This window comes from Chiloscyllium plagiosum, unplaced genomic scaffold, assembly GCF_037043375.1.
Source record: "Chiloscyllium plagiosum isolate Xiang-an unplaced genomic scaffold, Cpla_swu_hap1 HiC_scaffold_9, whole genome shotgun sequence".
In the NCBI taxonomy this organism is placed as follows: domain Eukaryota; kingdom Metazoa; phylum Chordata; class Chondrichthyes; order Orectolobiformes; family Hemiscylliidae; genus Chiloscyllium; species Chiloscyllium plagiosum.
In genome coordinates this window covers 55,784,349-55,801,553 of record NW_028270147.1, presented here as the reverse complement: position 1 = coordinate 55,801,553, position 17,205 = coordinate 55,784,349, and the positions used below count along the sequence as shown (strand labels likewise).

At 39.3% G+C, this 17,205-nt stretch overlaps 1 protein-coding gene across 1 annotated transcript in view; it reads left to right on the top strand.

The window, feature by feature from the left end:
- The first annotated feature begins 496 nt into the window (after positions 1 to 496).
- The window catches only part of c8a (complement C8 alpha chain), a 53,407-nt gene continuing 36,698 nt past the window's right edge, over positions 497 to 17,205 (top strand). Inside the window, exons 1-2 of the mRNA XM_043699308.2 lie at positions 497 to 716; positions 4,476 to 4,593. Of these exons, the coding sequence (XP_043555243.1) occupies positions 631 to 716; positions 4,476 to 4,593 (204 nt within the window). The 5' untranslated portion in view covers positions 497 to 630. The remainder of the gene's footprint in view (positions 717 to 4,475; positions 4,594 to 17,205) is intronic.

Here is a 17,205-nt window from a genome sequence, read left to right as displayed (position 1 = left end):
GAGAACATGCAAACTCCGTACAGACAGTCACCAAAGAGTGGAATTGGACATGGGTCTCTGGCACTGTGAGGCAGCAGTGCTGCCACCTTAAAAACACATGGTAAATAAACAGCAGATTGAAGGAAACCCTCAATGTAAGTGGCAAAAAAATTGCAATGTCAAGGTTCCCGTACGATACATTAATCCAAATATGATTTACTATATTAATACAGCAATCATGATCAATTTTTAAATTGTAGATAATACAAATTTAACATATCAAAGAATACTGACATTTAGAAATTGATTACAAAGCATCAACTTTAAATGTTCCAATCAGAGCATTAATATTACTAATTTCTGTTCAGTTTAATGTAATGAAAAATATAGTAATATTATGAAAAATATAAGATCTAAATATTCTATAACAAAGTCAAATGGAGAGTTTGCTCAATTTTTCCTTTCTGAATTTACACTACTATTAATCATTTATTAAATGGGCTTGTTTGCTCAACCCTTTTCAATTGACGTTCTGCTACAATACTTCGGAATTTGCAGCTCTTTAATGCTTTTTCATTTGAGTAGCAGTTTATTTGATATAAACTGTAAATTTTCTGATGGTATAAATATTAGGTTTACACTGCATGAAGAATGAATTTGTTTTTGAATTGCTTCTCATCTTTTGCATGCCTGCTGTTTTTAACTGATTTTGCCAATTCGAATCAGATCAGCAACAGGTTAGTGTTTACCACTTCAAAAAACTGGGATAGCTGAATGTGTTTGTGGTGATATTTGTAATGAAATCTATGGCTGTGGGTCATAATTCTGGGACCAAAAGGAGGACCCAGTAACACGTGAATGAATCAGGGTGCATGGGGATTTGGGGGAATTTTACAAGCAGTGGATAATTAAAAGCATGTTGTTTGGATTGCATTCTAACTAAGAATATCATCTTGCCTCTCTAAGTTTCTGGCCCGATCCTGGAGTTTGGAACCAGGTAACCTCAGCTGTGCATCTAGTAGACATGGCTGCCTCCGAGATTGCAAAGAGAAGGACAGAGTGCACCCTTTTTGGGTAGTATTCAAAGGACAGCAAGAGATTTGGAGATGTGTCAGGGTGAGGCAGGCAAGCCCTGGTAATAAAAGGCATGAATCCTACAGTTATATCATCTAATCGCTTGGGGGTGATCATTTCTGCTGGGAAGGGTTGAGGTGGGAATAGATTCCCTGGGTCATAAAACCTTGGGAAAGGAAGGCCTTTACACAGACTTTACTTTGGTGTGCCTGGTAGATTCTCTATTTGTTGTAGGTACTGTTTCAATGTCGTTTAAAAGGTGACAGTGGATGTAACATGATGTCAATAGGCCAATTTATTAGCTTACCGGTTGTCAACCTCCACTTGGTTGAACTGCTGTCATTCCTGCCATGGAAATAGTCAATGGCATGGGAAGACATTAGGTTTCCCTCACTGTGCCTCCCACTGCTATTTTCCCACCTACAATACTTCCCAATCCATTTCCAAAGGCCAGAATCCCACCCTGTACATCTTAAAACTTGAAAAGTAAAGATGAGGTCCTTACACAATGTATTTTATGTCGTGTTCTTCAATGTAAGTCTGAGATTTTGGTGACAGTAAATATAAATGGTGATTGAAATCAGCAGAGGAGTCAGAATGTTTGAAAATACCAGAGATTTTCTTCTGCTTCTGGATCTGGGATTACGTGGCTACTTGACACAAGAAAGCCCCACCATTTGCAAGTGAGCAGTGAGCCAACACCACTCAGGAACAATGCAGCTCTTCCTCCCATCTGCTTAAAACCCACCAAAATACTGGAGCAGTTTTTCTTTAATCTCAGAAATCTGTCTGAAAATTAATAAGCATTTTCAAACCCTGCTGTTCTCTACCTAAAGTCTTTGCTACTTCTTGACCGTCGTGGAATGTCAAATTATCTCCACAACTCTTTTCTCCACTATCAGTCTCTTCTTAAAATTCTGCTCCACTATTATCTCCAGCTCAATGCAAAGAGCTCAAAGAGTTCTGTGTCACTAATCAGAAGATTTGTTATTCAGCTACATCACTACCTTCACCTTGCCCACTAAACTAAACTTCTGTCAAGGTTTGCTGGTCTAGCCACTGATACCCACATCTCCTGAAAGGATAAACAAAAAAAAACTTTCTACTCTTCTTTGCTTTAATCTTTCTGTAGTTTTCTCTTTTCACTATAGCTGAAACCTTCTGCTCTTCTGATCCTTATTCCAGTAAATTGCTGATCACTTAATATTCTTTCCAAATTAGATGATAACATAAATGGTTTTGTTCATTGTTATTTTCCAAGTTCCCTTGTAAATCTGCTATCATCACCCCTTTCTCAAAGAATAAACATTTGATCTTTCTTTCGTTGAAAATTATAGCTTCATTTCCAAATTTTCTTTAATCTCCAGCATCTTCAGCCTCCCAAATCCTCAGCCATCCTTCCTGCCACTCAAAGTTGAACCTTTACACCCTCACCATAGCACAGGAGTAGCTCTAAGCAAAGCCACAAAATCACAAACTCTCTCGGGCTATGACCTTGATGCACTATCCCTCATCATCCTTATCAAGGTAATGCATCCTTTAATGTGGTTGACACATTATCCCATTTATATAGTGTTGATACTCAGTTTTATTTCACCAACCTTTCTTTTGAATTCTTCAGTGATTATGTTGACATATTACCTATCTAACATTAAGTACTAGGGAAACTGCAAATTCAAGACTTTATGTGTTGGCTACTGAAGCTCTCATCCATGTTTTTGTTCCCTCTGCACTGAACTGTTATGATGTTTTCATGGCTGGTATGCCACCTTGCACTTTATGGGAACTCTGCTGCCCATATTGTAACCCTCAGCAAGCCTTTTCCATCTACCATCTCTCTGTGCTTACTGACCTACATTGTCGCAGAGCCCGTCCAATGTTGAAATGTAAAATATTTGTCCTCATGTTTTAAACCATCTTGACATTGAGTTTCTTGGATCAATATGTGAGTGGGGAATAACAACTGGGCACTCCACCTAGATTTACCTGCTGGGCTGAACATGCTCAGTTCAGCTGAGAAAATATGTGCTTAAAACATATACAAGATTGATTTGTCATGTGAACCTCCTTTTACAACTTCCACAGGGGTTGAAATTACGTTGGTTGTGTATTCCAAAATTGACTTGATCAGTGTTCCATTCTCCAAGTGAATAAGCCTCCAACTCTGAGAGTTAAATAAATCAGGTGATTGCTACGGATGTCTTGCTAATGAGTGCTGTGAGTTCTTCACACTGTGAAATCATTGTCTTATATGGGTTTTGCACTCAGACTGAGCAGAAAGTATAGCAACACAAATTAGGATTTACTGTTCTATGAGTTAAAGGCACATAAGCGTCTGTGTCTTTATTTAAAGCAAGGTTTGTTTTCAGATGTTCAGTTCAGGTTCCAGCCAATGGATTAAAAATTATCATTTGACATAAGCATATCTTCATGATAACTTACTCTCATAGACCAGAATTTAGTTAATGTCACCATTGTTTCTTATTTGCTTTAAGTGATGTCAAGTCTGAATCAAACAAAGCAAACTTTCTTGACAGGAGTGTAGTGATTGTAATGAGGTCAGCCAGATGACCATCTTAGAATATGAGTTGCCATTTTGCGGCTGTTAATCTGGTCCAATCAGGGAGTCCTGGCTGACAGATATAAACACAAGTGTTAAGAGGTTCTGTTCACGCTGACAGCTGGCTCTGCGGAAGCTGGATCAGTATCAAGGACTCTCCACATATAAATAAAGGATAACGTAGTGATGGGATACCAGCCTCTGTGGAGTTATTTCAAGGAAGGCCCACCCTCATCAAAGGTTGTAGACTCTAATGAATTTGTGCTGGCCCCTTTAGCCCCTAAAGGCCACTGCCCAGCTCAGTTGTAAAATAGTGGTCCCTAAGATATTTCTGCTTAATTGATGCAAGAGCTCCTGCTTGAATTTGCTGTCCTTCTTATAATTTTATACTGCCCGCAATTGTACATGACCAGAGAATCATTGAGCAAGGTTTATCCTATTCATTTATCGATGTGCCAATGGTATGAGTTTATTGATGTTTTTTCACAATTCCTTGGAATTATATATAATTCTTGCATATTCAGCAGGATTTTCTTTTGCAGTTACTGTTATTTCAGTTCTTCTATGTGTGAGGTGGCAGATTGCTTCTAGCTGTAGCAATGGAGAACAGACAGCTGCCTATGGGTAGCAGCAGAAGCATATTTTTATGTTTCTAATTTGCTGAGTAGAAAGAATGTAATTGACTGTAATTGCTTGTTCAACCTTGAAGGAAGGATTAAAAATTTAAACCTCTTTCATCTGCCGTAATAACTCTGGATACTAAGAGTGTATTGTTATTCTAGTATATCAAACCATTCTTACAATTAACAATAACCATTAGTAAACTTTAAGCTGAAAAATAATTAATGTTATTTCATCCCAGTTCAGGATATTGTTGCACACATCACTCTGGCCGAAAAATCCGAAGTGTAGTCCCACTTGACTGTCAACTTGGCCAGTGGGCACAATGGACAGTGTGTTCGCCTTGTGAAATGAGAAAGGTATGATTTCATATACCAACACCGGTTAACTTTTGATTTAGGGAATTGGCTCATTAGATTTAAAAGACAAGATGTAGATACTTGAACAAAAACAAAAAATGATAGAGAAGAACAAAAGGTCAAACTGCATCTGAGAAAGAATGATGTAAAATTGCATTTTGTGAATTAATCTCTAAACAAAATAAAACTGCAGATACTGGAAATCTGAAACAAAAATGGAAACTGCTGGAGAAACCCAAGCCTGTGGAAACAAAGTTAACGTTTCGGGTCCAGTGGCCGTTCTTCAGAACTTCTGTCTGCTTTCTCTCCACAAGTGCTGAGTTTCTTCAACTATTTCTGTTTTTTGTTTGTTTGTTATGAATGTTTGCTTCTAAAGCTGAGAAGTTAACATATTTCAGGGCTCCATTGTCACTGTCAAGGTTTCTAATTCAGATATGATAAAATTTCAGTAAAATTGCTTTCACATTGCTCTATTAATGTTTTTGAGCCAAAATGCCAAAGTGCTACTGCTGCTTCAACAGTGTAACTTGTTTAGTTACACACTAAACATCCTGCAGTCTCTTAAGTAAGTTTGTGAGTTCAATAGCAATAAAGAGATTGAGTAGGTTAAGTTTATTTTCATTTGAAAAAAGGAGATTGAGGGGGGACCTGATTGAGGTTTACAAAATCATGAAGGGTATAGACAGGGTGGATAGAGACAAGCTTTTTCCCAGGGTGAAGGATGCAATAACGAGAGGTCACGCTTTCAAGGTGAGAGGTGGAAAGTTTAAGGGGGATACACGCAGCAAGTACTTCACACAGAGGGTGGTGGGTGTTTGGAATGCGTTGCCAGCAGAGGTGGTAGAAGCAGGCATGGTAGATTCATTTAAGATGCATCTGGACAGATGCATGAGTAGGTGGGGAGCAGAGGGATACAGATGCTTAGGAATTGACCGACAGGTTCAGACAGTACATTTGGATTGGCTCAGGCTTGGAAGGCCAAAAGGCCTGTTCCTGGGCTGTAAATTTTCTTTGTTCTTTGTTCTAAATCTGTGTACCATCATTGTGTTGCACTGCAGCAACTCATCAAGATTTCTTCAACAGTATCTTCAAAACTTATAGCATCCACCATTTAGAAGAACAAGTACAGCAGATGCATGGGAACACCACCACCTGCAAGCTCCCCTCCAAATCACACTACATCCCAACATAGAACCATATTACCATAACTTTATTTTGAAAAGCCTGGAACTCCATCCCTGAACAGAACATGGACTAGAGTGGTTCAACAAAGCAGCTCATCACCTCGTTCTCCAGGGCAATTAGAGATAGCCAATAAGTGTTGGCTCCATCAGTGATGTTTACATCTCTGAACTGAGTAAAGGAAAAACTACTTGTTTCAGCAGACACAACCCTTCATTCCTGTGGTTTGATGTTGACAATATGTTCAAAATAATTCCAAATGGATGCTTTCTTGTTGAAATGTATATTGAAGTGCCCCAGTTGATTACAAATAAGAACTTCTTAGTTATTTTTGGAATGTTATTGTGTAAATCAGAATTTGTGTTTAAATATTAAAAATGGAATTAAAAATGGATCCAGGCATGACGAGAAAGGCTCCATGGCAGGCCCATTATTCGTAATTTTTTTCGTCTTGGATAGTTTTGTTTTATCTCTTTTCCACGGCACGGTAGCACAGTGGTTAGCACTGCTGCTTCATAGCGCCAGAGACCCGGGTTCAATTCCCGCCTCAGGCGACTCTCTGTGTGGAGTTTGCACATTCTCCCCGTGTCTGCGTGGGTTTCCTCCGGGTGCTCCGGTTTCCTCCCACAATCCAAAAATGTGCAGGGGTTAGGTGAATTGGCCATGCTAAATTGCCCGTAGTGTTAGGTGAAGGGGTACATGTAGGAGAATGGGTTTGGGTGGGTTACGCTTCGGCGGGTCGTTGTGGACTTGTTGGGCCGAAGGGCCTGTTTCCACACTGTAAGTAATCTAATCTAATCTAATCAAACTAACAGGAAAGGAGAACACAACAACAAAATATCCCATTTTTAAATATCATTAGGTTCCTACAATCAAAGCTCATATAAATGGTTACTGTCCATAGCTGTAGCTATAGTAAGACTGTAGCATTTTATATAATAAAATGTAGATGGAAGGGCAAAGCCCATAGTACAGGATAGAACCAACATTGGAAAAAATAGAAAAGAAAGCAAGTTAAATAACTTGAAGCAGTTAGCTGAAACCAAACAAGTTGTACATGTTATAGATTGCAAGAAAAGGTAAAATTGAAAGAGATACAACTTGCTGTTTTGGTTGACCTGAGAAAGAATAAGTTAAAGTGAAATACAATGCAATACACTGACTATAATAGAGGGCTTAAGAATTTCCTGGTCAATTTCTGGATTGGTTTCATAAACTCAGCTAACCTTAAATAAATATGATTTCAAAAGAGTACTCAAACCATGAGTTAATTAAGTTAATCTATTACAAATGTTATCTTTTTCAAGGAAAATATTTAAGTGAATGTTTTTACTTTGATTAATCAAATATTTAGAGATAGCCCTTATTTACTTCTGCAACCTGGTGACTTGCTGAAAATGTGTCTCTCACATTTTTATAGAAAGAGAGGCTTAAGTATTGTATAATTGTAATTGTTGTCTATCCATTACAACAGTACGATGTTCCCATACTAATTAATTAATAAATTTACAATCCATGATTGGACAGGGCTCCTGATGCAATCTCTTAGTCGCCTATCTCTAGGGAGATCTAGCAGGCTAGCAGTACTCACCAGTGAGGGAATCAGACTTGTTTTTGTCCCTGATGGAAGATGACTTTGATAGGCTGTACAATTTCACACAATAGCTCCATATACCCATCAGATATCTGGGCTGGGAATTTCCACTTTCTTGTGAAGGTTGCAGTGAACATCTTGAAGAGTGAAACATGCCCCACCTCCACCAGTGAGAAAGCCAACCAGATTGGCATCAAATCAAGCAGCACTCAGACACTTAAGTCATGATCCAGAGCGCTTCTCAGCAAATTGGGATCCAGGACTGAAATGTGGCATTTGGCTTGAAACTGCTGTCCAATCAAAGGCAACAACCATTGTGAGTAGCAGCAATATGTCTAAAGCCTGGGCTGTTTTTGGCTGCATACCAACACCAGCAAAAAGGGAAGATGCTTATTTTGGGGGTGGGTGGTGTAGGGGGAAATGGATTGGGGGGGTGGGTTGTCGGAGATGGGTCTTTATGTGGCCCTGCATTGGCCTCCCTCCTCTGTGCCCGATTCCTCCAGACTGGGACAAATTGAAACAGCCCACCCAAATCAGTGGTGGGCCACAGTATTTGACCAGTTGTGAACTTGGCCAGTTTTTCAACCTGCCGGAAACAAAGTTAATCAGACTAATGGCAGGTTGGAGCTTTAAGTGGTCATTAATTCACCACTTCAGGGATTTAATTAGTAGCAAAGTGAAACTTAATCATTGAAATGGCAGGAAGGGTGTGAATAGCTCCCTTTTGCCAATTTATTCAAACATTTTCCCTCCCATCTCCTTCCCTATCATTTCTAAGAGGTACAAAGTAAATCCTTGAAATTAAGGACTATCATTAGAAATCTTCCAATTACTGATTGAGATTCTGCTAAGGGAAGAAGGTTCATGACAAATATGGTCAATGCTATCTGGGAGCTGTGAACTCAACAGAATGCAACTAATTTTAGATAGAGTGTAATTATAAGAAAACTCTGCTATTTGGAGAGTTTCCTCAGCAGGCAGAGGGAAATGTGTTTAATTGATTAAAAAGGGTCATTCACATTCAAATTACATTATTTAATTCTAAGATAAAATTGAAGATGAATTATTGGATTAAATGCAAAATACTATTCAATAGAACATGACTATCAGTTTAACAGTCAGAAAGCAATGTACATGGAATGCTATTTAGTTTTGCAATTGTGGACAAAATGGTACAATATAAAACACAGTTGGGATAAAATTACTTTCCAATTGCCTGTTTGTTGTGCTAATGGTTCCATACACCTGTGTATGTAGACGACCCTGATGCAAAATGTCCTATTTCCATCTTGGCAAATGGGTTAGAACCCAACCAATTAACATCCACAAAAGGTTTTCAGAGCAGGAAAACCAGGAAGTGCACAATGATTGATACTAGTACTGAGTTTGGACCCCCACCTTCTATATAGCTCCTTTTCTTAATTTACATCTAGACATATGTTAAGCAGCATAAAGGAATCCTCAAAAATTAAAAGGATTATCAGCTTTTAGTGGTTAGTTTGCCAGTTTATTTATTCTGGTAACTTTTGGTGCATGTTTCCGTAGTTTCAATTTGCAGAAGAGAGGCATGGCAGGGGCTGTTGTTCATTTTTAATGATTTCAATGCTTCTGCACTAACCAATTATACCCAGACATGCAATTTGATTATAATAGAGGACTGTTACTGATCCCAGTGACAGAAACTGAGGGCAAACCATCAATACTTTCCATTTGGGTCACCATCAGATTTTATACAATATAAGCAGCCAGTTAACTTTGATTCTTGTTATGGTTGGCTTCTGTAGTTTGTTTTTGCATTCAGTTGTTCTTTGCTGCTGACCAACTTCTAAGTTTAGCCAGACTGGTTTAGTACTTCCGTTTTAGTCATCTCGCTTCTCTATTTACTATTCCTCTAATATCACCTGCACCTGCAGACCTAACTGTCTCAGTTAGACAAAGATAAAATGAAACATGCATGCGGATATTCTTGGGGTACAGGATAGCATAGTTCTGATAGACACATATTCTAATTAAATAAGTGATGTATGAATATGCTAGAGGACTCTGGTATTCCACACTAGGTCTTCTCTTTGTAACCCAACACTCAATCTTAGCCAAAAAGTGTGGCACTGGAAAAGCACTGGAAAAGTGGTCATGCAGCATCCTGGTGAAGTGCTTATGCCTGAAACATTGACTCTCCTGCTCCTTAGATGTTGCCTGACCTGCTGTGCTTTTTCAGCGCCACACTTTTCGACTCTGATTCTCCAGAATCTACAGTTCTCATTTTCTCCTACAGAATTATAGTTATTTTGCTTTTCTAGAGAACCACTGATTCCAGGTTCTGTGCATGTTGGTGAAGGAGATTTAAAGCACCTGATTATGCCTAACCTTAAAGTGTTCCTTAATTTTCTCTTTATTTACATGACACCATCATTGTTGGATTGCGTTTTTGGCAGTTTTTAGTTTTAATCCTATCAGACCCTTTGACATCAGTACACAACACTCATTAACCATGAAGCTGCAGTGGCAGCTGATACTCTCCTGGTTTTCCCCTGAACTCTGTGGTACAACCAATGGGTGTACCACCATTAGTGGCAGAGCTGCAACAAGCAATCAAGCAAATGGAACAACTGACAAAAACAACAGCCCAGGCAGTATCCAGCTGAGGACTTAAATGCTGTTTGGATTTTGTTCACACCTAGACTCTACACACTCAACATTTGGATTTGGAGGGAAAAAGTACATCCTCTCATCAACCATCCACTTCAAGAATGTGACAATTGTAACTATCTCAAAGAACTACCCTGGTATTTCCTTTTAAGTAAGTCCTGAAAAGCACGTTCCTGAATTTTTTACTACCTGTTACTGAGAAAATCCTGCTAGATGCATAAGAATATTTCCAAAAGAACCACTCACGTAGTCTTCATTACTACACAAATACAAGCAAAGTGTTGAGAGTAACACTAGGACCTCTTCATTGCATTCATTGACCTGACAAAAGAGTTTAACTCAGTAAATTGTGAGACTCTATGTATTGTACTTTTGAGTACAAGATAATCTTTAAACTGATTGTTGGTAATGTGACTACTATCTTGAGTGAGAGATCTGAGACTGTGCAATTGAAAATCTGGACCAGGATGAATCAAGGTAGTGTGATGCTCTCTGGTGTGAATATGAAATTTGTAAGCCACCCTTGATCTCTTCAATTTTGCATGCAAGAGCCTTAACCTGTTACTGGATATTGTCAAAACCGAAATCACATACTGATGTAGATCTGGTCAGCAAAATATTCTAATTGTCACTTGCATTGAAGGTGAACCTTGGGAAAATGTTGAGCAATTTCCCTACTTTGGCAGTCACATCTCTCAAAAAGCAACCATTGACGAGGAGATCCTTTACAAAATCAGTTGTGTCAGCTCAGCGTTCTACAAAATACAGCAATCTGATTTAGACAACAAAGGCCTCTGCAAGTCAACACAAATGCTGACAACTTGACGATCATCCAGATAAAACTGCTGGAAACTCAACTGCAATAGACTGGACACTGCTTCTAGGTGAGTGGAAAGTATCTCCCTCACTAGATCCAGATTTCAAAACACTAAACAAGTCAGTGTTCCAGGAAATGAAAATGCTTCAAAAACATTCCAAAGCTTTCCCTGAAATACAGCAGCATTGATAAAAATGACTGGGAGGAGCTTGCTATCAGTAATTCCAAATGACAACAATTTATCCATCAAGCACATCATGCTTTGATTTCAAAATCCTTAATGATAAGGCAAGGCTCAAGCAGAGAAAGTAAGAAAAAGAAACAAATCTTCCATTATGGGTTCCACTATCTCATGAAACTTCCTGCCTCATGTACCCAAAGATTTGTGGGTGCCTGTTCATTCACATAAAGATCTGTGCCAGATCTCACATAGTAAATGTCTTCATCAAATTGCACATGAGCTGGTAATAACCCCTATCTTTAAGTCAATCCCTCGAATTCTCATGAGTCAAGATTCATGATTGACCTGCCTCTTGTCTGATTGTAGAGATTACAAGCCCACAAGGTTTCTTTTGATAAGGGTTTGCTCTTGTGACTCCCAAAACAGCAGTTATTTTGACTGCTAGGATGTTACCAGATCCAGCAGTGATCTCATAAAGGAATGTATCACCATTAAAGAGGTAAAGCATCCTTAATGGTTATTAATCCCAGTGTGAGGTACATCTTATCATACTCAGGGCAAAACATCAATCCTTCCTTTTTTTCTTATTAAATCACATTCAAATCAACGCGACCTGGTCCTTCTTGTTTTTCACTTTACTTTGTGTTTTGCTGATGACCAACTACTAAGTTTAGCTGGAGCAGTTCTGTACTTCTCTGTTAAGTGACTCATTTCTCTATCTATCCCTGTCCTAATGACATCTGCAGCTGCAAGGCATAACTGTGTCTCTGATTACACAAGGCTAGTGAAGACCACAACCAGATCAGCCATTATCTTATTGAAGTAGAAATAATATGGTCTGTCTGAAATCAGATGACAATGTGTTTTTATATAAACTTAGGAATATAACATTTAGGAGAAGGAGTAGGCCATTTTACCCTTCAATGCTGTTATGTCATTCATTAAGATCATGGCTGATCTGATTGTGAGCTCAAACGTATTTTCCGGTCTGCTCCCGAAATCTTTGCCTCTTTTGTCTGACAGAAATATATGTAATTCAGCTGAGAATAGGTTCAGTAACCCAGTATCTACTGTGCTTTGGGAGACAGAAACAAAATCACCTTATCTTTGTCTAAAATGGAATACCTCTTATTCTTAAAGTATGTTTTCTGATTCTAGCCCCTCTTATATCCTCCTGGTAACTTTTATTGCAAATGCTACTTTTAATCTGTCTCCATTGCCATTGCCTTGTTAGTTTGAACTTCATGGATTTCTTGAAAGAAATAAAATTGTGACAGGTTATTGAGGGTGGTGAAAGGGGGTTGATCAGAATTCAGTTATAGATCAGAGGAAATGAATGAATGAGAGACAAATGGGATGTTAAATGGAGGATTCGCGACGAGGTTTGCATTGTCATCAATGATCCAGCCCTCCAAATGGCTGTAGCCTCAGCAATAGCCCTCCTGAAAATGGGCAACATCTTTTTCCCCAGGGGAGATCAGAACATACAGGTATGCCTCCCTTCTTCTGTTAGTTCCTGTTGCCTCAGCATGTGTGTCATTTAGTCCTGCAAGAGAGGTGGATGAGTTCAATCGATATAGTGCAGTGCGTTTGGATAATTTTATCATGGCTGAAAAATGTGTGCTGGATTTGGGTTTAAGCTTGTAACAGTGCGAGGTGTGTAATCACGGACCATAAAAAATTTCGAGTGGGAATCCTAATTTACATTAGAACCAACAAAAGGGAGCAGAAGGCTAATGAAATGAACTGTTGCAATCATAATGCATCTTCCTTTTGAAGAGCTGCAAGCTGCATTTAAGAAGTTTAGGCTAGTTATTATTACTAGGCTCATATGTACAGAAACTCTCTTTTGAGTCTACAGGCACTCTGCACTGCATCTAACATTGGGCTGCATGCCACTATAATGGAAGTGAGCAGTAGTACAAAGTTTGTGGGTTAAATATACATTGTGATTTCCATGCCTTTACTGGACCTTATTGAATTTCTAATCTAATAGCATGAGATTGGTGGAATACAATTACGTGGAACAAATAAGTGTACAGGCTTTCAAAGGAAAGTTTCCATTAATAACAAAAAGGATAAACCTGAATGTATATGGTGCCTTTAATACCTCACAATGTTTTAAAGTGTTAGTTAACTAATTGATTACAGTTGAAGAACAGTGGCCATTGTCAGATGGGTGAATGCAATATTTAAACTGCTAATGAATGACTGACTGGATAATTTATTGTTCTAGACGGTATTAATTAAAGGACATAAATTGCCCATAAAATAATGGAACTTACACTGAATCTACTTTTAATAGTACCACGGGGTCTTTTTTATCTACCTGAGCAGACTTTCATACTGATAATTTTGTGGTTCCTCCCAAGTTGCACTGCTTCAATGATGCACTGAAGTGTCAAATCAGGATCCATGTTTAAGTCTATCGTGGAGATTGAAAACATTGACTCACAACCAAGACTCGTGCCAACTAGATAGGATTATTTAAACAGAACCCCAGAGACAGTATGCAACAGTTATATTTTCTGATGACACCATAGGAAACTAAGTTTCAAGAGGAAATCTATATTTTGTAATAAGGACATAGCTTATATTAAATATGTGGGTAAGAAAATGGCAGATGGGGCATGATGTGGATAAATAGAAGCTTGTCAATTTGTGTAGAAAGAGTGAAAAACCAGTGTGTGTAGAGAAACTTGGTGAAAGTCTGGGAACACGGGTCCTGTATTATGAATCTCAGAGACTCAGTATGTAGGTGCAATGACTGATTAGGAAGGCAATGGAATGTTATTGTTTATTACTAATGGAATAAAATATAAGAGTCAGGAGGTTTATGGTAGATTAGATTAGATTAGATTAGATTACAGTGTGAAAACAGGACCTTCGGCCCAACAAGTCCACACCGACCCGCCGAAGCGAAACCCACCCATACCCCTACATTTACCCCTTACCTAACACTATGGGCAATTTAGTATGGCCAATTTACCTGACCCTGCACATCTTTGGACTGTGGGAGGAAACCGGAGCACCCGGAGGAAACCCACGCAGACACGGGGAGAACGTGTAAACTCCACACAGTCAGTCGCCTGAGGCGGGAATTGAACCCGGGTCTCTGGCGCTGTGAGGCAGCAGTGCTAACCACTGTGCCACCGTGCCGCCCAACTTGGTAGCTGTACAAGGTGAGATGACATATGGAATACTATGTATAGTTTTAATCTCCTTTATTCTAAAACACTATCATTGATACAGGAGCAGTTCAGAAAAGGTTCACTTGATTCATTCCAGGCATGAACAGCTTATCTTATCATGAAAGGTTGAACAATTTAAGCCCTGGATGAATTGGAGTCTAAAAGAGCTAGAGGTAATTTTATTGAAACATACAAGATCTGAGTGGTTTGCTGTTTTATCTTGCAAGGGAGTTTTAAACTAGTGAACATAGACGTGGTTTAAGAAAAAATGGTCTTCCTTTCAAGACAAGTGTAGAGAATTTTCTTTTCTGTCAAAAGGTCATTAGAGAGTGAAATTATTGTACCAAGAGGGGAGTGGAGGCAACATCTTTAAATGTATTAAATGTTGATTTATGTAGATTTTTGGCAGATAGAGGAGTGAAGGTTTATGGGGTGTGCGACAGGAAAGTGGTGCCGAGACCATGACTAGATCAGCCTTGGTTTTATTGAGTGGTCTGAAGGGATGAATGACCTCCTCCTGCTCCTATGTTTTATGTATGAGGAGAAAGCGAGGTCTGCAGATGCTGGAGATCAGAGCTGGAAATGTGTTGCTGGAAAAGCGCAGCAGGTCAGGCAGCATCCAGGGAACAGGAGAATCGACGTTTCGGGCATAAGCCCTTCTTCAGGAAGGGCTGAAGAAGGGCTTATGCCCGAAACGTCGATTCTCCTGTTCCCTGGATGCTGCCTGACCTGCTGCGCTTTTCCAGCAACACATTTCCAGCTATGTTTTATGTATTCCTATGACTCCTGAAAGTGTAGTTATCAGATCAAGAATTTTGACTTCCAGAGGTTCTAGCTTAACAAGCCACTCATGATCAGTTTTATGTAGGAATATATATATATATATATAATATATATATATATAATGTATATGTATATATATCTATATATATATATATATATGTTCTAGTGGACTATATTTATTACTAAATTGGACCGGTCAGGCTTTTGTGCAACATGACAGCGGCCTCAGCAGTCTCCTAGCCAGCTGGCATGGCAAGGTGGATTTTAAACAAAGAGCTCTCAGCCTCCAAGCCTGAAGAGTGATTATTTCAAATGCCTGGGAACTAAATACCAACCAGAATGTACCAATTTGCCTGCTGACTTACTGTAACTATGTGACTGTCTTAATGAGGCCATGACTTAGGCTGCAATCTAGTGGCCATTTCAGGTCAAAATTAACATCAGACAGTTGTCTGAATAGTTCCAAGCATAAGTTTAAATTTCACCAGAAATTGGCTAAGTATCAATTTTGGCAAGTTTCACGGAGGGCTTTTCTCTATGAACCCTAGTGAGAGTTCTTAGGCTATTCTCTGAAACTCGCCTCATCACCATGCACCAAGCCTATATGGTGTCCTGTTTATCCTAACTTCCCTCTCCCCAGAGGCAGAAGTACTCACCACTGCTGGAAGCTCCCAGGATTACCAACATCATCTCCCTTTGTGAAGCCAAGCCATGCACCAGGTCAGTCAGAAGCTGCCCTCCATTATGCCCACAGTGGGAGTGGAACCAAAAGGATATACTTCTCAGAGCATATAGATGACATGACTGACATTTAATTGCAAATACAAGTGTATGTTTGTAAACATATGGCTGTTTAAGAACCAAGCCACACAGGTTACCTGTCCTTACTGTCATCCATCCTGGAACCGTACCTAACTCCAACCCCTGGGCTGCTGAGGCATGAACCTTCACTCTATCTGCCCCAAGTGGTTGTTGGATAATATTCAACACGCTGGACTGAGAGCAAGTGATGACAGGACCCCCTGACTGAAAGCTATCTTCCCTGGTCTGACTGAGGACTACTTTCGTAAAATATTAGAGACATGCTACAGGTGTGCGATGGACATAGAATGGTGCTGTACAGCAACCTGTCCACTCCCTAAACTGATCACTGCTAACAACCGTGACAAGCCACCTGACTTGTGTCTGTGCTAAACAACAAAGCAAGTTAGACATACTGTGATCCTTCAAGCTCTGACTGAGGCAGCAAAACGCAAAAAGGCAAGGAAAGTAATAAGAGAAGTGAGGAACCCTAAGGTGAGTAGGTGCCCGTTCCTACTGCCAGCAGTACAGGTCGTTCTCCTGAAATGTACATTTCGTCACCATGATTTGGCTGTAACGTGATTGGTGAATTTGGGAATGATATTTTTAAAACTCAAAGTTTTTAAATCTGTTAGCTATAATGCAATTACATCACCAAAACTTTAAGTGTATTTGTATTGTGCGATTTTTGTATAATACGGGTAGGCACAGGAATGTAATTACCGTGTAATAGCAGAACCACCTTTATGAAAATGAAAAGTTTTAAGTGTACTCCAGTGCAGCATTGAACTACAGAAACATATTGTGAGGTTGTAGCAAGGCTGTATGTGCCTGATGTCAATATCCATGGACAGGGATTCTGCTGGTCAATGCCCATGGAGTGGACCCTGAGATGTGGGGGACTGCTGTCCAGGATGGAGGCTGAGAGGAGTGAATGGATATCTAGAATCACTGTACTAGCTCTGACTCTCACATTAAATTGTTGCCATCTAATTTCTATCTGACAGGTAGGAGTATAGGAAACTGCATGGAAATGAGGTGAGATTAGATAATAATGGCATGCTAACAATGCAAATGTTTTCAAATTGGCATCTTGTCACTCAATAGAAATTCTTATCTTGCCATTGACAACTTGACAGCATATTCTTGGCCAAACAGACCTGACCTGGCATTTTGCTGATAGATACTGCCGACCCAAAGGGCAGAATAATCACAAATAATATGCAGAATGAAAATACTGTTGAGCACATCACACAAAGGAGAAGAAGGGGAAAGCAGTTTTCTCATTGCAAGAAGATAAATTTGCAAACAAATGTTTGGCTAATAATAAGCACAGCAATTCAAACAAACAACGTGATGCAACTTTTTAAGTGTTACAAGAAATAGCAATGAAAGGATGACCTGAACAGACTAG